The sequence below is a fragment of the Perognathus longimembris genome, chromosome 6 (assembly GCF_023159225.1).
Source record: "Perognathus longimembris pacificus isolate PPM17 chromosome 6, ASM2315922v1, whole genome shotgun sequence".
NCBI lineage: Eukaryota > Metazoa > Chordata > Mammalia > Rodentia > Heteromyidae > Perognathus > Perognathus longimembris.
In genome coordinates, this window is record NC_063166.1 from 6,777,693 (window position 1) to 6,804,320 (window position 26,628).

Below are 26,628 nucleotides of genomic sequence, written 5' to 3' on the forward strand. Positions count from 1 at the left end.
TTATTTTAGGGTAACAGGATAAAGTAGGGGAAAATGGAAAGGAAAAAAATACTTTCTGTTCCCCATGCAGGAAACAGGAGTGAGAAAGAGTTCAAGTTGGGCTAGGTGTTGGTGGCACAGGCCTGTAATCCTGGCTACTCAGGAGGCTGAGATCTAAGGATCTTGGTTTGAAGCCAGCTAAGGCAGGAGTCCATGGGATTCTTATTTCCCATTAACCACCAAAAAGCCAAAGTGGAGCTGTGGTCCAAGTGGTAGAGTGGTAGCCTTGATCAAAACTCAGGGATAGTACGTAGGCCCTGAGTTGTAGCCCCAGGATTGGCATACACACATAAAAGATGTACAAGTTAGGCACTTGAAATCACCCCCTCCCTCCCTCTCCACCTCCCGTTGGCTGTGCTAGCAACTGAAACTCCGACCTTAAATGTGCTAGGCTGGTACTTACAACTGATCTGTAGCCCAGTCCCTAAGCACATCATTTTCTGTCTTAGATGGTCTGTAGGGTAATAATTTTATTTTTACAGATGCCTTGCTCAAAGCCAGGCACTGTGGGAGTTTAGAACTTGTTCCCTTAGGCAACATGGCCTCATCCTATTTTTACTATATACAGCGGTGCTTCCCCTAAGCGCTTAAGATTAAAGGCTCAATGAACAGGTTTTTAATTTGCAATAGCATTAGAATCATACAGGGAGAAGTGGAAGCCTAGCACTTAACCAGATTATATTTTGTTTTTTTTGTTTTTTTTTTTTTGGCCAGTCCTGGGTTTGGACTCAGGGCCTGAGCACTGTCCCTGGCTTGTTTTTGCTCAAGGCTAGCACTCTGCCACTTGAGCCACAGCGCCACTTCTGGCCATTTTCTGTATATGTGGTGCTGGGGAATTGAACCTAGGACCTCCTGTATACGAGGCGAGCACTCTTGCCACTAGGCCATATCCCCAGCCCCAGATTATATTTTGAGTTGGGTTTTCTCTACATAGCTCAGATTGGCCTCAATTTTTTTTTTGCTGGTCCTAGGGCTTGAACTCAGGTCTGGGCTCTGTTCCTGAGGCCTCTCTGTCCTCAAGGCTACACTCTACCATTTGGGCCACAGCATCATTTCCAGACTTTTCTGCTGATGTGGTGGTGCTGAGGAATTACACTCAGGGCTTCATGCGTGCTAGGCAAGTGCTCTACGCTAAGCCACCTTCCCAGCCCTGGCCTCAAATTCTTTATCCCCTTGTCTCAGCTGCCTTGGTGGGCCACCATATCTGACTTGTGATTTTTTTGTGTTAAAAAATTCATAGTTAAGGATTTCCTTGAGAAACCAACGTAGCCACATTTCCCTGATGTTATAAATAAAATATGAAAACCCTACAGCAAGCCCGAGGGCAGCACTACTGTGCTAATGGCTTAAAAAATGATTCCAGTGTCTGCATGCCCTCAAGCCTGGGGCGCTTATTCCTGGAGGCCGCGGGGCTCTTGGGATTTCTTTTGCTTTGAGGAGACAGGATCGGAACAGGCTGGGGCCTTGAGAAACAGGACTCCGAGAAGGACTTCTGCAATTCCAGTGCAAAATGGTAGTCCATGTGTTCGGGCATCTCCCACGCCAGTATGGGGGAGCCACACTTCCCACAGGGGACCTGGTCCTCGGCAGCTATAAAACTAGGGGGAGCAGGTGCCTTTGGGGCCACCTCTGGCGACTCAGAAGCTGAGAAAACAAGCAGGTTTGGGCTGTTCTGGGCCAAATTCCCCCCCGCAGGAGCTGCCGTGGAATGCGCTGGTGTCGAGGCTCCTTTGCCTGAACACTCTGCTGGAAAGCAGTGGGGCAGCTCTTCAGAGTTGGACTGGGGATTCTGTGGGCGATCAGGAGCTGCAGAACGGATGAGCTGTTTCTGCTTTAAAAGATGACTCTTCTGCTTAAAGAAGGACTCCGTTCCTAAAGCTCGGCTGCTTTTGAAAACTAAGGAGGACTTGGAAGGTGAACTTCCTGTGGTGGTTGGGGCGGTGGTAGGTAGAGGTGAAAGTGAAGCCTCTTTGACCTTCTGCTTTTCTGCAGCTTTCTGGAAGAACGATTCCAGAGAGGCAGGTGCTTTCTTAAGGGCGGGCACTGCTTGGCTGCTGCTCTCTGTCTTCGTTTCTGAGCTGCCCGTTGGCACCTTTGGCACAGAAGCCGAGTCACTGCTCAAGAAGACGGTGATGTCCTTGCAAGCTGAAGGGGCAGAGGCAGAGAACTTGGAAGCACAGAGGAAGAGCATGGTGAGGGGCGGGGACCTGTGCAGAGTCAAGGAACACCGGACATCAGAGCTCAGGCTCAATTCACAGAATTTCTGGCTCGGCCATGGCAAAACTAGATTTACTGCAGTGTGTGTCTCAAACTTTAGTTTGTATCACTTTAGAACAGAGAAAGCAAACCTGGGATGGTCAGAAAATCTGAGTTTCTAACTGTTTTCCAGGTGATTTTGGTTGTATGGGGCCACTTTGGGAACCCTGAGACTGCACCTCTCAATAAATAGCTGGGGTCCCACAACCAAAGTGGTTGTAATTCAGGGTTGGGGCACAAGATTTTATTCAAGAAACACAAAAGCTTTACAATACTTCAATTGGAAATCCTTGAATCATAAAGAACCTCTTTACCATTCTTGTGTTTCACACTGGGCACCTAACAGACTTTCTACTCTAGAATTCCTGAAGAATGTAATTTTGCAATTCCTTCTGGTTGTCAGTCCTAGTCTCAGAAAAAATTCAATATATTCCTGGTACAAAGTTCCTGGTTATGTTCATTTGCCAAAATACATTTTCCTGTGAAGTGAATTTCATAAGATAAAAGCTTTCCTTACATAGATTAGTTCCCTCATTGAGATAAGCATTAAGTGCTGTTTGAAGGCTATGAAGATGACATCCCACTCTCCTGCTTTGGGGCTGTCTTATAACTCATAATCTTGGTGTTTCTCTAGCATTACTAAGAGGAATACCAAAGCTTATTAGCATCAAAGTTTTCAAATAAGGTTTCATGTGAACATAGTACCAAAATTATCATTTGGTCCTGTAAAACTGTTTAATAGTGAAAACATATATAAGTTTTTTGGTTTTTTTTCTTTTTTTTGGGGGGGGGTAATTGTTTTTTGAGACAGTTTCAATGTTGTATAGAGCCCAGACTGGCTTCAAACTAGAGATTCTCCTGCTTCTGCCTCCCAAATGCTGTGATTACAGATAAGCAATAACCTAGATGAACTGAACATTTTTACTTTTTACAACCTTCAATGTATATCTATAAGAAAACACAACTTTCTTTCATAATTATAATCACAATTTGGAATACGTTTTTAAATTAATGAAAGAGGCTATATTAAGTAACTAATTAAGGTAAGTAATTCCAGCCACTTGGGAGGACTGTGGCTTGAGGCTAATCCTGGCAATGAGAAAGAACCCTACCTCACATACAAGCCAGGCACAGTAACGCACACCTGTTATCTACATCCAGCTATGTGGGAGGTGTAGGTAGAAGGAAAGCAGTTTGAGGGTAGTAGCCCTGAGCAAAAATGCAAGACCCTATCTGAATAATAACTAAAGAAAAACACACAAAGGATTCTATTCCTGAAAATCATCACTATCTGGACAGAAAATGAACATGAAGGGCTAGGAATGTGTCAGTGGTAGAGTGCTTGCTTAGCATGCATAAAGCCCTAGGTTCAATTCCTCAGTACTATATATACAGAAAAATCCAGAAGTGGCACTGTGGCTCAAGTTGTAGAGTGCTAGCCTTGAACAAAAAGAACCTCAGGGACAGTGCTCAGGCTCTGAGTTCAAGCCCCAGGACTGGCAACAACAACAAAAAAAAGAATATGAGATTTTTTTTTGAATGAATTTTTTTAAAAACAGGTTTTGTCATATATTGTTACATTTCATGACCAACAGAAGTGAAATTTGTTAATAACTCTTACGTTAAGCTTAGAACTGAGCTGCAATGTTAGGGCTTATCAGTGAATAAAGGTTACATTAGAGGGGCTGAGCTCACATGAAAAGCACTTCCCCCCTTAAGCAAGAGGCCTTGGGTCCCATCTTCAACGCCACATACAGAGAAAAAAAAAATCACTTACCTAAGTATGAAAAATGCTTTTAAGATAAAATAGTCAAAGAGTGAGAAAGAAATTCCCAACAATATTCTTTTTTGTTTGTTTGCCAGTCCTGGGACTTGAACTCAGGGTCTGAGCACTGTCCCTGGCTTCTTTTGCTCAAGGCTAGCGCTCTACCACTTGAGCCATAGTGCCATTTCTGGCTTTTTCTGTTTATGTGGCACTGAGGAATCGAACTCAGGATTTGATGCATGCTAGGCAAGCGCTCTATCACTAAGCCATATTCCAAGGCTCCAAGAATATTCTTGAAACTTGAGATATATTCTCCAAGTGCAAGTAGTCATTTCCTGACAATAGCAGCTGAGATAGGCAGAGACAGTATTAGTTTAGACAGTATTGGGTTACCTTGCTTTCTACCCCTGCGAACCAGACTATACCAAATACAGGTAGGGCAGCTGCAACTGCACTGCCTAGTCTCTATGTTCCCTCCCTCAGTTCAGGGTCATCCCCTCTGTAATAAGTGCTGGAGCCAGCTGCAAAGAGCCTACTAATTTTAGAGCTAAGATAGGATACATTTTGGTTGAACAGATGGACTGGGAAGAGAGCTCACCATTCCGTGTGGGTTCCAGCAGTACTGCAGTTCCTGAGGACAGCAAGTGCGTCCTGGCTCATCTTGTGAGCATCGTAGCAGGTAAGGGCGCAGCAACGGCGCAGGCTGCTGAGACGCTTGTCTCCTTGCACACGAATGCTCACAACCAGCTGGGTGGCCACTCTGTCATTCTGTGTGTGGGAAAGGATGGAGGTCTTGTAAGTAGTTACTGGGAGCGATGTAATTCTATATACTGAACTACATGGAAGGGGAACAGGATGGGTGGGAAACAGTGAAAAAACCAGGACAAGAATGAAGCTGTTTATTCCAGTGTCACTTGGATAAACTACACACACACCCTGTTATGCACAAGTCACTAGGTTTGACACACTGAGAGCTACAAAGATATTTCCTGTTTTCATGCTTATATGCTAATAGTACAGTTTTTAACACTATAATCTCACTTTCTGAACAAAAATATGATCCCACAAAAAAACCACTGTGGTATTTCTGAATAGAAAAGCAATTGGACAGGACGTAATTTGGATGACAGAATATATGGAAGCCTAGGCTCTTCTGACAGGCTACGAGAAGGGGACAGTGAAAATGAGACATCAGGCAAGAAGATTCTAACCAACACCTCCTGTGCGCCATTCTAACTTCTGAAGACAGCTCAGGAAAGCAATGTCAAGACTGGATAACTCATTGTCTTCAATGAAGTCTTCCTTTTCTCTGCCGTGATAATTGTATGTTGAAAAAACGAAGTTTGTGCCCCCTCATGGAAGACAGTGTAGAGTGACAGCGGGGAGAGAGGAAGATGGCGCTCGGAGGCCAGAATACCGTGAGTGTGCACCAACTGAGAGAGGTCAAGGAGCAGAAATGCAGGAAGACAAAAGGAATCCCTCAACCAAAGGTTCTAGTGAAAAGAAATATCCAAAAGGCAAATGAGCCAAGAGCAAGATTATTTCTGAAGAAAATACATTTTAGAGATCTGTATTATATGAGAACACAAATCAGCAATTACGAAGTTTGATGAAAACCACACAGATATAAACTGAGTGCCTACTATTTGTGCAGATAATGAGAAGGCTTGTACTGGAAAGGACCACAGAAAGTAAGTGCTTGGAGAGAGGCAGAGCACGATGGCGGCAGCTGCTGTCATGGGAAGGGCCTCTTGAGAGGGTGAAATGTGAACGGATCTGAATAAAATGAGCAAGCACATTTCAACATATGAGCAAAGATTCTCTAAGACACAGGAACAGCGAGTCCGGGGCCAGTGGTACAGGCCTGTAATACCAGCACTTCGGTGGTTGATGAAGAATTAAAAAGTTGAGGCCAGTCTGGGCTACATAGTAAGCCCCTGCTTAAACCCTCCCTCCAAAAAGAAGAAAAAGGATCAACTCCAAAGGTGCAAAAGTGAAAGTTTACTATGTATGTTACATAAAAGGGAAGGCAGGCTAAGCTGAGTGGCAACGGCTCATTCCTGGAATCCTAGCCAGCCCAAGCAGGAAAGTCTGTGAGACTCATCTCTACTTCACTACCCCCAAAGTGGGAAGTGAGCTGGGCACCACTGCTCACATCTATAATCCCAGCTACTCAAAGGCTGAGATCTGAAGATCCAGGCTGAAAGCCAGCCAGCCAGGGCAGAAAAGTCCATGAGACTATTATATCCAGTAAATTTAAAAGGCTGGAAGCTAGAAGTGGCGCTTTGGTTCAAAGTATTAGCACCCTAGCCTTGAGCAAAAAAGCTCAGGGACAGCACCATGGCCCCAAGTTCCAGCCCCACAATTGACAAAACAAATAAAAAACAAGCTGGGTGCCAGTGGCTCATGCTGTGTGACCCTAACTACTCAATAGGCTGAGATCAGAGGATTGTGGTTCAAAGCCTGCCCAGGCAAGAAAGTCTGTGAGACTCTTACTTCCAATTAACTACTCAGAAAAAAATCAGAAGTGGCACTGTGGTTTAAGTGGTAGATTGCTAGCCTTGAGCACAAAGAGGCTCAGGGACAGGGCCTAGACACTGAGTTCAAGCCCCAGGACTTTAAAAAAAAAAAAAAGCTGGAAGTAGAGTCCCAGGATTGGCACCAAAAAATAAACAGGAAAGGAGAAAAGTGGAGGGGAGAATAATCAAGGGGGAGAAGAGGCCAGAGAGTTGGAGGCTAAATCATTGAAGAATTAAAAGAAATCCTTACTATGACTCAGGTGTGAAGGGAAGCCAGTGGAATTTCTAAACAGCAAAGTAACAGGATCTCCTGTATCTTGAATCCTTTCATCCACACAGTCCTTTGAAGCCTAAAGGCAGAGAAGCCCTAGGGACTTAGGGAGTGATGAAAACTGAGTGACACCTAGTGGGCAAAATTGAATACACTAACAGCACAACTTTGCCTCCAGAAGGAGCAAACACGGAAGGCCTATTCTAGCCACAGTACTGATCATTATAGTAGACTCGTAGATGCGGACCTCAGCACAGGATCCTTTTTCTATCTTTGGTTCTCCTTAATAAGTATGAACAGCTCGTATTTATATCCCAAAGCCCACCCTAGGCATCAAGAAAATCTTACATCAATTCGGTCTTTGGTCAATCTCTCCTCTAGTTCTTGGGCTAATTGTAGGAGCCACCACTGCACCTAAAAAAGTATCAAAACTTTTAAATTTTCATCTAGCTACCCTAGACACAATTAGCTTTGTTCGGATCTAACCCACATAGAATTGTGCACCTAATGGCTTCCCATAACTAGATCATAGAAACCTCAGTATTTTGTCTTATTCAAGTTCAAAATGTTCATTTTCACCTGGGCAGGATACATACACATAATTTCAGTGTTAGGAACGCTGAGGCAGAATGGGTCTCAAATTTGAGACAAGACTGGGCTATGAAAGCAAGACTCTGACCAAAAAAGTTTAAAAAAATGGTTTTCACTTCTCTTTAACTATTGGCATAGCAGATAAAATTTCAGGTATGTTCCAGTTCTGGGATAAAAAGATATCTGGCTGGGTTCTGGTGGCTCATGCCTGTAGTCCTAGCTACTCAGGAGGCTGAGATCTAAGGATTGTGGTATGAAGCCAGCCCAGGCAGAAAAGTCCCCGCGAGACACTTATCTCCAATAAACTATTCAAAAAAAGCCAGAAAGAAGTGGCACTATGGCTCAAATGGCACAGAGCTAGCCCTGAGCACAAAGAAGATCAGGGACTCTGCCCAGGCCCTGAAAACCAGCAAAAAAAACAACCCAAAAAAACCCACAAAAAAACGGACATAATTCAGTAGGTTTTCCATGTTTCTACAGACTGAAAAGAAACTCCATTTAGGATTTCAGTAGATTTTATTTCTTTTTAGGTGAAAGAAAAGAAAAAAAAAGTTAGTCAATTTCAACACCAAAAAAGAAACTTCCCTTTAGACATTACTGAGGTCCCAACTAAGCTAGTAAAGCTTTCACGGATACCAACTCTACACACTAACCCCTTCTGTGAAAGAGGCAATGTTCTGCCACAAATGCCCGCCTACCTGTTCCCGCGTAGCCAGAGCTGTTTTCCCTGGGAAATTCTTGCTACAGCCAATGGTTTTGGGTAGCTGCCTGGGCTTAACTGGATCGTGTTCAATCCCTCGGCACATGGCATATAACCAAGACCTAAGAAAGCCATTAGAGGACTTTACCATAATATCTCATAACATAATATACATAATATTACTCATTTATCTTGCTTATAGAACAAATGTGTCAGCTGGGAAGGTGGCTTAGTGGTAGAGGGCTTGCCTAGCATGCATGAAGCCCTGGGTTTGATTCTTCACTACCATATAAACAGAAAAAGTCAGAAGTGGCGCTGTGGCTCAAGTGGTAGAGTGCTAGCTAGCCTTGAGCAAAAGGAAGCCAGGGACAGTGACCAGGCCCTGAGTCCAAGCCCCAGGACTGGCCAAAAAAAAAATAGTGTCCAAATTAAGTATACTTGGCCTCTGACAAAGCCCCTGCCCTCAATTCCAGCACAATAAAAATATTGGCAAAAGGAACATCTACTCTGTTTTGTAAAGCCAAGTCATCATTCACATTTTGGCAAAGTCACAAAATTCCTGTTCCCATTTTTTGGGGGGTTCTTTTGAGATCAAATGTGAGGCTGGCCTCAAATTTGTGATCTTCTTGCCTCCACCTCCCAAGTGCATCAACAACCCTGGCCTCATAGCCTCCAGGACTGAAATGTAAAGATCTTAAAATAGTAATATATTAATAATAATGTATCGTAAAAACTATATAATAGTATATACTTAAGCTTTAAAGTAACAATTCCTATCAGTCAACCCCCAGGGCATATGAAAAATCTAGACTGCTAGAACACAGTGACTTTTTTTCAGCACTGGAGTTAGAACCAAGGTCCTATACTTGCTATCTACCACTTGGGCCATGCTTCCAGCTCATAAAATATATAGTTTTTGTTGGTCGTGGGGCTTGAACTCAGGACCTGGGCACTGTCCCTGAGCCTTTTTCTGCTCAAGGCTAGCGCTCTACCCCGTGAGCCACAGCACTACTTCGGTTTTTGAGTGGTTAATTGGAGATGAGTCTCTTGGGGACTGTCTGCATGGGCTGGCTTTGAATTGCAATCCTCAGATCTCAGCCTCCTCAGTAGCTAGGATTACAGGCATGAGCAATGGGCATCCAGCCCATAAAATATTTTAAACCAAGAACCAATTAGTGAAATTACCTGGACCTAAAGATAGGTTTAGATTTTGTTTGCTGCTTTTGTCTCCATTTGAGTTTAGCATATCCATAAAGGTTATGATTGAAAGATAATGTGAATCACTTACCCATTCTTCTCTCCAAAATGACTCTGTAGCTGGGATTCCGTGAACTGGGTTAGTTCACCCATGTATTCTACTCCTAGGATTTCAATGACAGAGGCCCCAAGCTTTCCTCCCAGACTACGGCTGATAATGGACATAAAGAATTGACAGGTCACAACCTAAGTATCTAATTAATAGCAATTCAGGACATTCTACTCTTTTCCAAAAGATCCAGGGGAACAAGAGCATGTTTAGTCCTATATACTTGGAAGTTTTCCAGAGTGAGGCTAGATGATTATAGGAATTAAGATACTCTTGAGAGTTTTAAGACATGGGAAAATTAACAACAGCTTAAAAAAAATTAGTCTTTCATTACTATTGTCATAAAATTGTGTAAGACCTATTTATCCCATTCTAAGATTAAAATTCCAATCCCAAAACAAATCTTTTCCTTGGTTATCACATTTTATACTTAATATGGTTAATATATATATATAATTTTAATTTTGTTATTTTTTTGTTGGTTGTGGGGCTTGAACTCAGGGCCTGGGTGCTGTCCCTGAGCCTCTCTGTGCTCAAGGCTAGTGCTCTACCACTTGAGCCATAGTGCCACTTCTGGTTTTTGAGTGGTTTATTGAAGATAAGTCTCACAGGGACTTTTCTGGCCAGGCTGGCTTGAACCAATCTTCAGATCTCAGCCTCCTGAGTAGCTAGAATTACAGGTGTGAGCCACTTGCGCCTGGCATAAATAAAAATTTTGAAACTAGTCTTTGATGCACATTATGTGTCCTTAACCTGTGTTCAGCTTGCTTTCATTACTTGCCTTCATCAGTGTGAACTAGTTCATATTTCAGTCCACTGAAAACACACTAGCCTTTCCTTTCTTTTTGTAAAACAATTCCCCAGTACTGCTTTACTGTTCTTGGCTGACTCTTTACATTATGATGAACCTCACCATAAAATCTCACCCCCTTTCACAAATCTTTCTCACATTACTTTTTTGTGTGTGAACTTCTTCCCCTTTCTTTTTCTGTGCTGGTAATGGGGTTTGAACTCAAGGTCTGTGTGCTGTCCCTTAACTCCACAGCTCTACCTCTGACTTTTTGCTACTTAATTGGAGATAAGTGTTGTGGACTTTTCTGCCTTGACAGTCTTCAAACATTAATCTTCCTGAGTAACTAGGATTATAGGCATGAACCACTGGCACCTGGTTTGTGTGCAAACTTTGGGGGTAGTGGTGATTTTTTTTTTTTTTTTTTTTGCCAGTCCTGGGCTTGGACTCAGGGCCTGAGCACTGTCCCTGGCTTCTTTTTGCTCAAGGCAAGCACTCTTGTGTGCAAACTTTGGTAATTACACAATTCATTTAGCAAACACTCCAATTCAGATATATAACAGCACCTTTATTATTTTCCAAAATTGTCATATCATATCTATCTAACCCTTGTCAAGTACCCTCGTCAAGAACAATTTGTGGGCACAATTTAGTTATTCATTTGATTTGGGTGCTTTTATGCCTAGCTTGAGAATAAGTCAGCAGTTCTGAGCACCTTGATTTAAAAGTAACAAAATATAAAATTCCTATTTCTTTCTTTATATTGACTGACTTGAATAAAAAGAGAACAAATAACCAACACTTAGTTCATTTCTTTAAAATTCAGGATTAATATATTCAATATACTATCCCAAACTGAAAATTCATTGAGAAAATGTTTTGTGTTTTTCAAAATTATCTGTGTAGCCTCTCTCTTCTATTTCCTGGCTCTAATCCTTTCTGAGGAACAAAAGGCACTACAAGCAGAAAGCATCTTTACATGACCAAGAAGGAACTCTTAGGTGCTTCCTGAATACATACATTTTGTGAATTGGCATTTGGCTGAAGAGCTTCGGCACTGACCCATGTGAGACCAGAGTCTGGCGGTTTGGTTTGTTTAGACCACAGGCTAGCTTCGCCAGGACCTGGAAACATGAAAAGTGTAAAAATCTGGGCTGAGAATATGGCCTACTGTTAGAGTGCTTGCTTCATATACATCAAGCCCTGGGTTCAATTCCTCAGCACCACAGATATAGAAAGGGCCAGAAGGGGCACTGTGGTTTAAGTGGTAGAGTGCTAACTTTGAGCAAAAAGAAGCCAGGGACAGTGCTCAGGCCCTGAGTTCAGGCCTCAGGACTAGCAAAAAACCCCAAACCCAAAAAACAAACCCAAACCTGAGTATTACTAATCCACCTACAGAGGTGGTAAATATTACACACACACACACACACACGGCACAGCTTAAGGGCTGTAACTAAACGTTTCAACTTAGAAACTAAATAGATCCAGAAACTCAGACCATCTCTAGGACTTTATATTCCACAACATCTCCAATGGAAATCATGATCTGGTTGTGATGATCCTAACTCTTCCTCCTACAGCTCCATTCTCATTTCTTCTAGTCATTTTTTCCCCCTTTCCCATCTATTCCTTGAGGTCTTTCCACCATGAGAGCTTCAGAACACAGTGAAACAATAACAAAAAAACTCAAGATGCTTTTCTTACTGTGTCCATATGAACATGCTTAGGCAAATTTGTTTTATTACCCTGTTTATACATGAACTCAGGGCCTGGGCACTGTCCCTGAGCTGCTTTTGCTCAAGGCTAGCAGTCTGCCACCTTGAGCCACTTCCAGCTTTTCTGTTTATGTGGTACTGAGGAAGGGCTTTATGCATGTCAGGCAAGCATTCTACCACTAAGCTACATTCCCAGTCCCCCCCCCCCCCACTTTTTTTTTCTGGTACTGGGGCTTGAACTCAGGGCCGCCATACTCACAAAACTTTTCTTGCTCTACCATTTAAGCCATGCCTCCACATCCCACTTTTTGCTGGTTAACTGAAGATAAGTATCTTTGGGGGGAGAGGGGAAGCCGGGCATTGGTGGCTCACACTTGTAATCCTAGCTACTCAGGAGGCTGATATCTGAGGATCATGGTTCAAAACCAGCCAAGGCAGGAAAGTCTATGAGACTCTTACCTCCAATTAACCACCAGAAAAAGGAATTAAAGCTTTGGATCAAAGTGGTAGAGCACTAGCCTTGAGTTAAAGAGCTCAGGGACAGCACCCAGCTGCGCTGAGTTCAAGCCCTATGACCAACTACGACGACAACAATATCTTGATTTTGTCTGTCCAGGGCTGGCTTTGAATCTTCATCTTTAGATCTCAGCTTCCTGAGTAGCTAGGGTTATAGGCAGGAGCCAATAGCGCCCAGCCACACTTTTTTATTTTTGCCAGTCCTGGGGCTTGACTCAGGGCCTGAGCACTGTCCCTGAGCTTCTTTTGCTCAAAGCTAGCACTCTACCTCTTGATCCACAGTGCCACTTCGGGCTTTTTCTGTGTATGTAGTGCTGAGGAATCGGACCCAGGGCTTCCTACGTGCTATGCTAGGTAAGCACTCTTACCGCTTAGCCACACTCCCAGATCCACCTACACTTCTTGATTACCATTTTGGGTCATGAGTTTTAGAAACATCATAATTCATGTGTGAGACTCATATTGGGCTGAAATCATTTCCATTAACAAACACCTTTTCAATAATTTTAAGATGAAAAAAATAAGCTAGGTATGGTCATTCATGTCTGTAATCCTGGGTGGAGTCAGAGGCTTGAAGATTAAAAGGTTTTTTGTTTTGTTTTTTCTTGCCAGTCTTGGGGCTTGACCTCAGGGTCTGAGTACTATCCCTGAGCCTCTTTGTGCTCAAGACTAGCACCACTCTACCACTTGAGAAACAGCACCAATACTGGCTTTTCTGAGTAGTTAATTGGAGGTAAGAGTCTCAGAGTTTCCTACCTAGGCTGGTTTCAAAGTGCAATTCTCAGATCTCAACCTCCTTAGTAGTTAGGATTATAGGCACGAGTCACTGGAACCCAGCTTAGAAGATTAAAAGTTCTAAGCCAGACTAGTTTATACAGTGACACCTTGTCTCAAAAAAGACAAAAAAATTTTTTTAAATATTAAAATCATTCCTTAAATTCACTAGAGATGTTCTAGAAACTTCTACCAGGCAGTATTAACTAGCCAGATTTAAATTTTATTGGGACTATTGTTTCTTCTTCCTCCATTCAACCTGAAAAACAAAAACTTCCCTGGGCAGTTTGGCGACTTTTCTCCAGTCAGAGGGAGAAGGTGGCCACTTAGTCAGAAGGGGATGAAGGCCCCAACCCCCTGTGCTTTATTCACAGTTAATCAGAAAATTAGTTATTCTGCTCCTGGGTTATTGAGAATTGTTTGTATCTCCTAAACTAAACGTGGTCCAAATTAGTAATTTTTTTACTATAGCTTTTTTTCTTGCTACTCCCACTATAAACAGAAATGGGCACAGCATAAAACACCCAAGCAATTCCACAAAGTAACTAATATAGGGGCTGGGTATGGTGGCTCTCTCCTGTAATCCTAGCTGCCTGATAGGCAGAGATTGGGAGGATTCTGTTTGTTGGTCAGTGTGGGCAAAAAGTTCTCCAGACTTCAGCTCAACCAATAAAAAAGCTGCTGTGGTGGCATACATATACCTGTCATCCCAGATAGGAAGGAAGCATAGATAGGAAGGTCACAGTTCAGCCTGGCCTGGGCACAAAGAGACCTATTAGAAAAATAGCTAGCAAAAAAGGGCACCTTGCTAAGCACCTGCTTAGCAAGAGCAATACGGCAAAGAACAAACACAGACAATTCAAGTGAAAATAAAAGAAATGGGTTAAGTAGTCATGGTAATGCACGCCTGTAATGCCAGTACTCAGGGGTGAAAGCAGGAAGAGCATGAATTTTAGGCTAGCCTGATTTACATAGTAAGACCTTGTCTCAAAAAAGCCAAGAGCTAGGAGTGTAGCTCAGTGGCGAGTGCTTGTCTGCAAAAAATATTAATGCAGGGTAACACATAAAATTTCCAAGATGAATCTCTCTTACCAGTCATTAAGGAATTTCTGCTTTGGATTTACCTATCCAAGGTGAACATTTCCTATAAATTTTCAGCCTGCTTCTGAAGAAAGTACACATGCAATGTCAAGTCTTATGTTAAAACTTTAAAGCTTTAGACCCCAACGTGAATTCTAAATAAAAACTCATCACAAGGTCCACGGTAATCATTTGAATTCCTCATTTATATCTATCCTTGCTGTATTTAATGAAAGATAGTGATGATGAGCCTCACCTTGTTGTGGGAAATTCCAGCTGAACACTGGAAACCAGTCTGCCTCTCTATGGCTGCTCTCATTTCCTCCACAATCACTGCCCCTACGGTGAGCCGCACATCTGGAGAGCTGCTGGTACCAATCTCAAGAGAATCCAGCCACTGAAGTAAGCCTTGTTTTCGCATTTCCTCTGAAAAAAAAAGTGAGGTCACATTTAGATAGCTTTAAAATGTTACTTAAAAAATACCAATAATAATGCCAAATAGTGACATTTCATCAATGAAAGAGTACAAATATGACAGTGTATACTATTAGAAGCCTATGTGTGTGATGGGTTAAACCAGGTTTGTGTAACTAGATTTTTCACAATGATGAAATCATATATGACACATTTTCCAGAATGCACTTGTCCTCATTCTATATGATCTAGTGCAGAAATGCTGGGGTTTCAGGTACTTCAGATATGTAGGTTTTCATAAAACAAAATGGCAGCTAGTTTAGTATATTAACTGGGGCTGGGAATATGGCCTAGTGGCAAGAGAGCCTGCCTCGTATACATGAAGCCCTGGGTTCAATTCCCCAGTACCACATATATGGAAAACGGCCAGAAGTGGCGCTGTGGCTCAAGTGGCAGAGTGCTAGCCTTGAGCAAAAGGAAGCCAGGGACAGTGCTCAGGCCCTGAGTCCAAGGCCCAGGACTGGCAAAAAAATATATAAATAAATAAATAGTATATTAACTAAAAGAGATCAATTTCAGTTTGGCAGAGTTGGCTCAAGTGATAGAGTACCTGTCTAGCAAGCACAAGTCTCTGAGCTCAACCTCAGTACTGACAAAGAGATCAATTTCTTCTTCACACTTACTGCAGCAGCCTTAGCTTCAGCGTAAATTGAACCTGACAGTGCTTATGTGCAACACATATTTTATATTAGTAATATCTTTCATGAATAATGGCTTCTTTTTGGTGGTGGTGCTGGGGAGAAAAATCCAGCACCTTGCATGTGCTAGGCAAGCACTCTGCTACTGAGCTTCATCCTCAATCTATGAGCAATGATTTAAAAAGCATGTATTTCTTCCCTTGTTTCCTTGAGTTTTCTTCAGTTTGCCCTTGAACATCTTCCCTAGTTAGAAAATATTCAAGCAGGGTGCTGATGGTTCACACCTGTAATCCCATCTACTCAGGAGGCTGAGATCTGAGGATTGCGGTTCAAAGCCAGCCCAGGCAAGAAAGTCCATGAGACTCCTATCTCCAATAAACTACATACTCAGAAAAAGCCAGAAGTGGCGCTGTGGCTCAAGTGGTAGAGTGCTAGCCTTAACTAAAAAGAAGCCCAGGGACAGTGCCCAGGCCTTGAGTTCAGTTCCAGAACCAGCAAAAAAGAAAAAATTCAGAATTAACTCAAGACTTAATCTAAACTTAAACTTATATGTATTTTAGAAGCTAATTATAGCCGTGTAGTTTAAAATCCAACCAAAGGAATTTATTTTCCCAACTCCAGTTCTTTTTTCCTTTATTTTTCAAATATCTTGTGTCTTTAGGTTGGCCTTTGACCATGATCCTCCTACCTATTCTTTATGTGTACCTGTGGTTACAGGATTGACTCATCTTGGCTGTTTTCTTGGCCTCAAATTGCAATCCTCCCAAACTCTGCCTCTTGAGATTATAAGCATGAGGCACCACACTTGGCCAACTAGTGGTATCCAAAGAGATATTTACTTTTATATAAAAATCATAGCTTCTCAATATACATATACCTGGAAAGATAAATGGATTGTATATCTTCCGACATGAGTCTTTGAAATTCAGGTTGTACTTTAAGATTCCTTTGGACCATTCCATGAAGAATCAGCTTGGCCAAGCAAAGCGGGTTCCAAAGGCAGGAAGCAGAAGCAATGGTATGGAAATACCTTTCTGAACAGCCTCTTCTGCTGTTGGAAGACCTTGAGGCAATCCTTCAATGTAAGTGCTTGGCAGCCAGTCTGCCAAGATAGGCTGACCCTGCAACTTCTGAAGTCTCTCTTGTACGGCACTAGTCAGATCTACGTAAGCTTCATCGATGCTGGCACGTTCAATGATAGCAAAACGAGACATTATCTGCATCACTTCAACACTGGCTTCTCGGTACCTAAGGATAAGGATCACACATAGAGGCAACAAAGGTAAACTTAAATTTACTGGTACCAACCTCTCCCTCTCATAACAAACAATAATTTCCATAATCAAGAAACAAGTAGTTTAACAGAAACTAGTTACATAACCGAAGGGATCAACCAGCAGCCAGATGATCAGGGCAACACCTGTATAACTGATATAAGCCCTCTCCCCCTGTAAAAAAGCAAGGAAGAAGAAGCAGTGCCAAAAATTTTAGTGAAATGCTAGCATCGCCAAGGCAGAAACTACCCAGATCCTTAACATGTCTACACAGCAGAGATCGCTCTAAAAAAGAAGAAAATAGCACAGCACTGATGGCTCACATCTATAATCTGAACTATTCATAAGGCTGAGATCTGAGGATCACAGTTTGAGGCCAACTCAGGCAGACAAATCTGTGAGACTCTTATCTCCAGTTAACTAGCAAAAAGTTGGAAGTGGAGATGTGGTTCAAGTGGTAGGAGTGAAGAAGCCTTGAGGGAAAAAGTCAAGCAAGAACGGAGGATCCTGAGTTCAAGAACCGGTACTGACACTGGCACATTGGCATGCATGTGTGTGTACATGCGCATGCCCGCGCACATCCCCCCCAGATCCCAAGTCAAAGGATGGTCCCTACACCATACTACACTACACAAAATAGTGTACTGTGAGACTGTGGATACTAGACTCTGAAAAAAACATGTGAATCCTCAGTCATCTGCTTGCTGTGTGTGAATTTATATTACTTAACCTCCCTATGAAAGGGGAAGTAATACTTAAATACTTAAAATAATGCCAGATTTAAAAGGCATGAGAGCTTATGAAGAGCTTAACGCAGTACCTGGAATATATGCTCAGTACTTAGCATATTAGCTACTGGGATAGTTACAATGGCTGGGGCTTGTGCCTACCCTATATGTGTCTCTCATTCTAAGGCTCAACTTGGAGGCAGCTAAATTCACAAAGTAATCTTTCATTTTATTCAACTTTGGCAAAGAATTCTCCTCTCTCTCTCCAGCCCCCCCCCCACCCTTGTCTCTCTGGCTCTTTTAACTCTAGCAAATAATTCTAGATACTCACTAAAAGTCTGCTGAACCTTCCTTGGAAGACTATTGTTTTGCTTTCTGTTTGGGTCCTGGGACTTAAACTGAGGGCTTGGATATTGTCCTGAGCTTTTGTTGTTGTTGGGTTTGGGCACTGTGTCTGACAGCTCTTTTGCTTAGGACTAGTACTCTACCACCTTGAGCCAGAGCTCCACTTCTGGTTTTTGAGTGGTTAATTGGAGATAAAAGTCTCACAAGTACTTTTCTGCAATAGATATTAAGCTTCAACTATAACAACCAATTTTTATACAATTAAGGAACTGAATGAGTGTCAAAGACAGCAGCCATTATAATAATGGTTCTGAACTATTACTAAACCACATATTACTAAACATTACTATTACTAAACATCTGTTTTCATTTCAGAGACAAGATACTGACCAAAGAGAACCTTTTCAGATTTTATTTGCACTCTCTTTTTCCTTCTTTGGTACTGGGGATGGGAACCCAGGGTCTCATGAATGTTAGGCAAGCACTTTACCTCTGCCACACCCAAGCCCACAAAACAAAATCTGCAAACGTAGTTCCACTATTATTTCCAATTCCTCTATGTCCCTTTAAGCAATGTCTTTTCTTACTTGGTGAGGTTAGCTTTTCCACGGCACTCACGGACTTGTGCCAGTAGAAGATCTGGACATAATTTCTTAGCATCATTTGCCCACATGTTTCTAGTGACTCCAAATGCACGAGCTTCATAACTCACTGCAATAATTCTAAGGTTAGAAAAATAAAGAGGGAGAAGTATTACATGATCACAAGCAAAAACAACCAAAATTTAACATGAGTAAGGTATAAACATAAAAAAGATACCTAGCACAGCATTGTATTGCCATAGATTAAAATACTGGTAGTTGTAACTATAACAATGATACATACCCGCCACCTTTCCATGTTTTATACTGTACCACTGCACAAGGTTTATTCTTCAAATGAGGATTTTGCCGTTGCTCTACTTGAACAAAAAAACAGTCCATGTCCACCAGAGCAACCACTCGATCCTGTCCAGGAGCCATTTTTTTTTCCTGGAAGACAACATTTTTATGGACAATTAGAAATACACCTAGTTGTTGGGAGCTGGTGGCTCATGCCTATAATCTAAGCTACTCAGGAGGCTGAGATCTGGGATTGAAGTTTGAAGCCAGTTTAGGCAGGAAAGTCCAAGAGACCTCCAATTACCAACTGAAAACTGGAAGGGAGCTGTGGCTCAATGTGGTAGAGTGCTAGCCTTGAGCAAAAAAGCTCTGGGACAGCATCCAGGCCCTGAGTTCAAGCCCAAGACCAGCATCCAGGCCCCGAGTTCAAGCCCAAGACCAGCCAAAAGGAAGAAAAGGAAGAAGGAAATAAAAGAGAAAATAAAATAAAAGGGAAGAGGGAAGGAGAGGGAGGGAGGAAGGATCCTAAGCCTGGCATTGGTGGCTCATGCCTATAACCCTAGCTACTCAGGAGGCTGAGCTCAGAGGATTGCAGTTCAAAGCCAGCCTGGGCACGAAAGTCCATGAAACTCTCATCTCTACTTAGAAAAAGCCCGAAGTGGCACCTTGGCTCATGTGGTAGAGTGTTAGCCATGAGCAAAAGGAGCTCAGTGACAGCATCCAGGCCCAGAGTTGAAGCTCCAGGACTGGCCAAGAAAAAAAACAAACAAGAAATATACTTAATCTAAAATGCCAGGGGAAACTGTCTTTCCATATTTTACAGATGAATTAACATAAGCACAAGAGCATGGCAACTAATAAAAATGAGAGGCACTGAGCACTGGTGGCTCACTGCTGTAATCCTAGCTACTCAGGAGACCAAGATCTGAGGATCATGGTTCAATGCCAACTCTGAGGAAAAAAATCCATGAGATTCGTAATTAATCACCAAAAAGTTTAAGTGGAGCTATGGCTAAAATGCTGGCCTCGAGCAAAAAAGCCCAGGGCCAGTAATCAGATCATAAATTCAAGCCTCAGTATTGGCATTAAAAAACAAAAGAATATGAGACATTTTTATATATGGCTGCCAGGATAATTAGTATGATTTCATGAAAGTAATGAGTAGTAAAAGCATTAAAAATATTCATCCTCAAAAGAACTAAACATTTCACAAAAGTAGATATATAAATAGCCAACAGGTGCATACAAATGGGCTCAGCATCCAACGTGCAACAGAGTTGGGGAACCACTGACCTATTGTAAATAAGATAGGGGAACAAGAGCAGCTCACGATTTAAATATGAAAATCGCAGATTATACAGTTGAGTGAGCACCCAACTGTATTCTAAAATAAGTTTTTCAAATATTAACGTTCATCTTCAAAAAAGTGTCAAGCAACTACAAAGGTGAAAGATGAGTGAAAAAGAAAAAAAATAAGTAAAAATATTCAAGCCATGAATAATTCTTTTTTTTTTAAATTTTTGTTGCCAGTCCTGGGCTTGAACTCAGGGCCTGAGCACTGTCACTGGCTTCTTTTTGCTCAAGGCTAGCACTCTACCACTTGAGCCAAAGGGTCCTTCTGGCTATATATATGTATGTATGTATGTATGTATATATATATGTGGTGCTGAGAAATCAAACCCAGGGCTTCATGAATATGAGGCAAGCACTCTACCACTAGGCCATATTCCCAGCCCTCTTTGGCTTTTTGGACTACAGTTGCAGAACTGAAAAGTCGTGGCAGAGGCTTTGTAGTCTCCAAGGCCTAAAATATCTAGGAATATCTAAGTTGGAAAAAACAATTAGGGGATTTTGGAACACCATAACAATCATAGGTTTATTCTCTTTTTACGTTTCTTGTTTCTTCAGCGGGGAATGACACAACGTTTTCCTTCCCAAACTCTGCTTTCTGGTAGCGATGACATCTACTTGGAAATCTTACCTGCACTATTTGGCAAACCATCAAAACTACACGAACCCCCGGTAACTACGTTTATTCATTCCTCTTTCACTATCTCGACCGATCCCGACCTGCACTAAAGCCACTTGGGGGGCGACCCGGCAGCACCACACCCAGGAAAATAAGAACAAGTGTGAAGAGGAAAACAAAAGCAAGCAGATGACCAGCAGCACAGAGCACCGGAAGGAGCTGGTGGGGGGCGACCTCGGGGCCTCCACGGCCTCAGCGCGCGTTCTCTTAGTTTTGACCCACGGCGTCTCCAGTCGTGGCCCCCGGGAGCGGAGGACGAGCGGGAAGTCCGAGCGGAGCGGCGCGGAGCGGCTCCCGCTCTCCTCGCCGCGGGGACACGCTCACCTGTCAGAGCTGCCGACGGGCCGCGGACGCCGCGGGCTCGAGGGCGCCCACAGCCTCCGGCCGCCTTCCCAGAGGCCGGGAGAGCTCGGGCGGGACTTGCTCTGCGTGACAGCGTTGAGTGCGAGCCGGCGTCGCCAAGGATCCCGGCCGGGACAACGGCCGCAAGTCCCGGGGAGATCCGGCCAAGGGATCCTCTCTCCACAGACTCCTTCCGACCGACTCAGACTCCGGCCGCGCGCGCGCGCGCGAATGAAAAGGGGAGGAGGAGGAGCCGGGAGGCGGGCGTGGCGCCTGCGCACCGGGGCCCTTCCGTCTCCGCCCCGCCCACTCAGGGGCAGACGTCACCGGGGAGCCGCCACTTCCGCGTGCGCCGTGGCGTGTCGCGCGCGTGCGCCGTGGCGTGCCGGGCGCGTGCGCAGCGCCGGGTCCTCCGCCGCACGGGCTTGGGCTGCTCTCGCTCCTCCTCCGGCTGCCCACCCCCTCAGCCCGCCGCGGCCCGGTCCCAACGGGTGGGTCCCCCAACACGGCCGTCCATGCCACACGCTCCCCGGGCGGGCGGAGTGTACACTCGCAGCACGTGCTCTAGCCATGGCGACGGATCAAGTGAATGCGCTGTGCGAGGAGCTGGTGAAAGCGGTCACGGTCATGATGGACCCCACCTCCACCCAGCGCTACCGGCTGGAAGCCCTCAAGGTAGCTGCGGGGGGGGGGGGGTCCCGGCTCCCCGGGCCCGCTCGAGACCCTCCCTCCGGTCCCGCTCCCCAGCGCCGCCCGTGCGCTCGGGTCGGCCCCGGCCCGCGCGGCCCCGGATCGTCCTTGGGACCCCGGCCGGCCGGCGGCTTCCCCTCGCGGCCCTCCCGCGCGCCTTTTCCCTCTCCCGGGTCTGGGCTTGCTCGCTCGCGCTCCAGCTCTCCGCGCGCGGACCCCGCGGTCCCCGGCCGCTCTCCGTCCCCGTCGCCACCGCTTCCCACCATCTTCCCCTCGCGCCCTTTCCCACTTCTTTTTTTTTCACTCTTGACGGCGCCACGATGGCTCTCCATCCCGATCGGCACGAGTTCTCAGTGCCCCCCTCGCACCCCGCACCTCCCGGCCTTCCCCGGCGCACGTGCCGGTCCTGCCTCCATTGCCAGCCTCATTCTTTGCGATCTCCTCGGCCGACCCAGCCTGCACACGTCCTGACCGGCCGCCAAGTCCCCGAGCGACCCTTGTCGCTCGCTCGTGGGTGTCTGGGGGGCATTTCTGGGGTGGGGTGGTGGTGGTAAATTCTCTTCACTCCTGTGTTTGGCCGCTCTTCAAGGTGTGATGTTCTGCGACTGTTTTCGCGCGAATGTGAACTTCTAAAGCTTGCTTTGCATTTTTTTTTTTTTAAACAAGGGCACTTTGGTTTCCTGAAAGTAGTTTTTCTTGAATTCCGGATGCTCTGCTCTGGGCTTCGAAAGTTGCAGCTTGGGAACGCTAAAACTGATGGGGATACTGATACAATAGTTTATTATTCTAATAAACAATGTATATGTAAGCTGTGAGAAATATCTCTAGGGGAAAACACTCCCGACTGTACGTATTTTAAGTTGTGTAATTTCACAAAGTTTACTTCATGAGTGCCACTTGGTGGAAACTTTATTATATAGAGATGTATGGCTCAGGGTTTGGAATAGGCACAGTTGGGTTCTTTTTTTTTTTTTTTTTAATGAAATGCTTAGACACAAAAGTGAAAAATGCTACAATGGTCCCTAAGATCAACTAGTGAGCAGATTTTGGTACAGATTCTTTATCCATACTCCTGCCCATAAGTATTTAAAGAAAATCCTAGGATTTGACCATCCTTCCATAGGGGTTTATGTAACAAATAATTTTTTACTTCTTTAGACACCCACACCCTTTTTTTCCAGTGTTAGTGAGGGTATTATTGGCTAGACCATAGAAAAGTCTGGGACTATCCTAGTGGAAGGGTTATCACTTCATATTTGTATAATATTGATCTGTGTTTTGTATTTTAAGAATATAGCTAAGGTTGAGGTTTCTTTTTTTTTAAGGCACCACATGCTAACATCTTTTTTTTTTTTTAAGTTTTGTGAAGAATTTAAAGAAAAATGTCCTATCTGTGTTCCCTGTGGCTTGAAGCTGGCTGAGAAAACTCAAATTGCCATTGTCAGACATTTTGGTCTTCAGATACTGGAACATGTTGTCAAGTAAGGATCTTTTGAGCATAACTACTGAAGTCTAAGGAAGTAAATCTTTCCTTGCGGGTTTTTGTTTGTTTTTTCTTTGCAGGCCTGGGGCTTGAATTCAGAGCCTAGGCATTGTCCCTTCGTTTTTTCACTCAAGACTGGCACTCTATCACTTGAGCCACCTCCACTTCTGGCTTTTTGGTAGTTAATTGGAAATTAGAGTTTCATGGGTTGAACCACAATCCTCAGATCTCAGCCTCCTGAGTAGCCAGTATTAGAGTTGTGAGCCAGTGGCACCTGTCTAAATCTTCAATTCTCATATAACCAGTAGAGGTGCCCCAAGAAGAAGGAAATGATCCCCAAGATGTTAGCTGAACCCTCACAAGCTAGGACCTTTAAACTTACTCTTGTTCATGCAGTATATAGTGTCTTGTATATACACACAGATATACATAGTAATACTTGAATATACATACCCAGTATTTAACAAATATTAACTCATATCTATTACTCAACTTGTTGAGTATTAACGGACTTCTAGTAGATGGTAGCAGACCTAAGGGCCTGTGAAGAATAATGCAGTGTGGAATTAGGTGAACCTCTGATTGACGCACAGTGCCTTTCTTTTTGTCTCTCTTTATCTTTTTATATGTGTGTCTTTGGATGGTTCATCCAAAGAAGGATTCCATGAGAATAAATGAGAACCTTTCCTAGCTTGAATCTCACCTACTCACTTTTATATCAACCTTTGAAACTTAGCCATCATTTTTCTGGAATTGTACTGTAGTGTTGTAAGCCAGCCAGAAAAAGAGTTGGTAGTATCAAGATTGTGTTTTTTGAGAAGGAACTACACTGTTGACATTGTGCTAGATGGGTAGTTGTTTCTGGTCTTATAATCATGAGAAGAAGCTGATTTGTGACACAAATCCTGTGTGAATGCCAATCAAGGGACCATAGTATATACAATCTTTTCCCAAGAATTTTTTATTTTGTTCCAGTACTGGAACTTGAACTGAGGATGTCATGCTCTCAGATTTTCCACTCATGAATGGCACTCTCCCACTCAAGCCACACCCTATCTACTTAATCTCCCCTTACCTTTCACTTCCCCCTCCCTCCATTCCCTCCCTCTCCTGTCTCTACTTCTCTCCCTCTCCCTCCTTCCCCCCTCTCTTTCTCTTCTTTCTTTCATTCTTCCTTTTTTTTTTTTTCCTTTTTGCCAGTCTTGAGACTTGAACTCAGGGCCTAGACACTGTCCCTGAGCTTCTTTTGTTCAAGGCTAGCACTCTATACTTGAGCCAAAGCGCCACTTCCCAGCTTTTTCTGTATATGTGGTGCTGAGGAATTGAACCCAGGGCTTCATGTATAAAAGGCAAGCACTTTACCACTAGACCATATTCCCAGCCCCCCAAATATAATTTATTATTGAAGTAAGACAGGAATGAAAACTATTCTGTTATGGAGAGAAGACTAAGGACATGGTTCTGATGATTTTCTGTGTGTTGATGGCCAGGTTTCGGTGGAACACCATGTCTCGGTTGGAGAAGGTCTACCTGAAGAACAGTGTCATGGAGCTGATTACAGATGTAAGAAAGGGGTGGTTGGGAGACTAGTGTTTTCAAGATAAAGTCTGGTTTCTTCTGTATGGAACATTTGTATAAGAATTCACAGGTTCTATGTAGGCCAATTGGTATAATGTTAACAATGATCTTTAACGTAAAAAGGCCCACTAACATAAGATAACATGATTCATCACATCTCTTACTAGGTTTAATTAGTCTAGTACTTTTTTTTTCTTTTTGTCAGTCATGGGACTTGAACTCCAGACCTGGGCAGTGTTCCCGAACTCTTTTGTTCAAGGCTAGCATTCTACCACTTTGAGCCACAGTATATTTCCATTTTTTCTGGAAATTGGAGATTAATTAGAGATGAGAGCCTTATGGACTTTCAAGCTTTGAGAGATCCTCAGATATCAGCCTCCTGAGTAGACAGAATTATAGGCGTGAGCTCTACTTTTTAATACTGACATCTTTAGTAAAATAGTTCACTGTGCTCCAGGCCATTCCACTTTGCCAGCCTTTCAGTGTCTACCTTCTTTCTATACTCTCCATCCTGGCACTCTAAACAATGAAGTAATATGTAAATCTCTTCAGTATATGAAGAACTGTGATGTTTTCCTGGCTCTGCAGCAGCCATTTTAGTAGCTGGTTTGAAGTGGGAGGTGATCAAGAGAGGGCAGGACAAGCCAAGTTGAGTCGGGCCTGGAGAACAGGTTTTTTTTGATTCAGTTTAATTTCAGAGCAGACATGCAGAGGAGCATTTTACACTGGTATGGCTCAGTTTTAATCCCTAAAATTCAGACTTGCAGGCCTCTTAATCCCTTGCTCTTCTTTAGGGGACATTGAGCATTTTGGAAGAGGAGAACCACATTAAAGATGTCCTATCTCGGATTGTGGTAGAGATGATCAAGCGAGAGTGGCCACAGCACTGGCCTGACATGCTTGTGGAATTGGACGCCCTCTCGAGGCAAGGGGTATGTAGTGCGGCTCTGTCGGCTTCTCTGTGTGCTCTTTCTTGACGTAAACTATAGGGTTTGCTTTGCTTTACCAACAAAAATAGCCTTAGAGCACACCTGGAATGAATACAGTATTTAGCGTAACCAGCTTATCTTTGTTGGCATAGGAAACACAGACAGAATTAGTGATGTTCATTCTTCTGCGACTGGCAGAGGATGTAGTGACCTTTCAGACACTTCCCCCTCAACGAAGAAGGGATATTCAGCAAGCATTAACCCAGAACATGGAAAAGATCTTCAGCTTTCTGCTTACCACACTTCAGGAAAATGTGAACAAGTACCAACAAATGGTAAGGAATTTTCTAATAAGTAATGTTTCCGGACGCCTGCCCCCTCACCCCCATTAAAAAGCCCTTTCTGCCAAGTAGTGTCTAGTTCAAAGGGATGGGCTATTTTATTAGGAAAAGAACAGGAGAAACTGTAATTGATTTTCTCAGAAATTCACTCAGTGAGTTTTTGTGCCTTAGCAGACAAAGAAAATTCCTTTTAAATTAAGGAAATTCTTAAAATAGGATAAAAGTGGAGATTATTGCTTAATACTTGAAACCTGTTAAATTGTGTTGTCCTGCTTGGTGCTGGCCTGTCTTGCATGATGTGCAGTCTTTTACTCTTCCTGACTTAATATTTTTCTTCCACAAATATCAACAATGTAAAACCTTAGCCAAACACCAATGGCTTAGGCTTATAATCCTAGCTATTCAACAGGCTGCAATTGGGAGTTCAAAGCTAGCCAGTAAAGTCCATGACTCTCCATTAATTAGCAAAAGCTGGACTGGAAGTATAGCTCATGTGGTAGAGCTCCCAGTTAAGCAAGCACAAAGCACAAGTCTTGAAACTGGCAAAATAAATAAGTACATATTTAGATACATA

The 26,628-nt window shown here is 43.5% G+C and overlaps 2 protein-coding genes across 6 annotated transcripts in view; one reads left to right on the forward strand and one right to left on the reverse strand.

The window, feature by feature from the left end:
- Positions 1 to 849: 849 nt before the first annotated feature.
- Polh (DNA polymerase eta) lies at positions 850 to 21,201 on the reverse strand. Of its 5 annotated transcripts, none has more exons than XR_007211181.1 (11): positions 18,667 to 18,961; positions 18,369 to 18,503; positions 16,465 to 16,682; positions 14,579 to 14,748; positions 11,258 to 11,361; positions 9,430 to 9,549; positions 8,140 to 8,263; positions 7,199 to 7,264; positions 4,659 to 4,828; positions 1,136 to 2,246; positions 850 to 881 (listed from the first exon to the last, which is right to left on the reverse strand). XR_007211181.1 is itself a non-coding variant. In XM_048347702.1 (11 exons), the coding sequence occupies exons 2-11, from the start codon at positions 18,801 to 18,803 to the stop codon at positions 1,370 to 1,372; spliced, it is 2,121 nt and encodes a 706-aa protein (XP_048203659.1). In that variant the 5' UTR covers positions 18,804 to 18,812; positions 21,016 to 21,201; the 3' UTR covers positions 1,086 to 1,369. The 5 variants fall into 5 exon arrangements, 4 of the variants coding, with proteins under 4 accessions (XP_048203659.1, XP_048203658.1, XP_048203661.1 ...); XM_048347702.1 differs by lacking the exon at positions 850 to 881 and adding an exon at positions 21,016 to 21,201 and having other exon boundaries at positions 1,086 to 2,246; positions 18,667 to 18,812; XM_048347701.1 differs by lacking the exon at positions 850 to 881 and having other exon boundaries at positions 1,086 to 2,246.
- A 217-nt stretch (positions 21,202 to 21,418) lies between these two features.
- Positions 21,419 to 26,628, forward strand: part of Xpo5 (exportin 5) — a 36,363-nt gene continuing 31,153 nt past the window's right edge. The window contains exons 1-5 of the mRNA XM_048347700.1: positions 21,419 to 21,708; positions 23,083 to 23,204; positions 24,697 to 24,769; positions 25,579 to 25,716; positions 25,866 to 26,048. Coding sequence (XP_048203657.1) covers positions 21,604 to 21,708; positions 23,083 to 23,204; positions 24,697 to 24,769; positions 25,579 to 25,716; positions 25,866 to 26,048 — 621 coding nt within the window. The 5' untranslated portion in view covers positions 21,419 to 21,603. The remainder of the gene's footprint in view (positions 21,709 to 23,082; positions 23,205 to 24,696; positions 24,770 to 25,578; positions 25,717 to 25,865; positions 26,049 to 26,628) is intronic.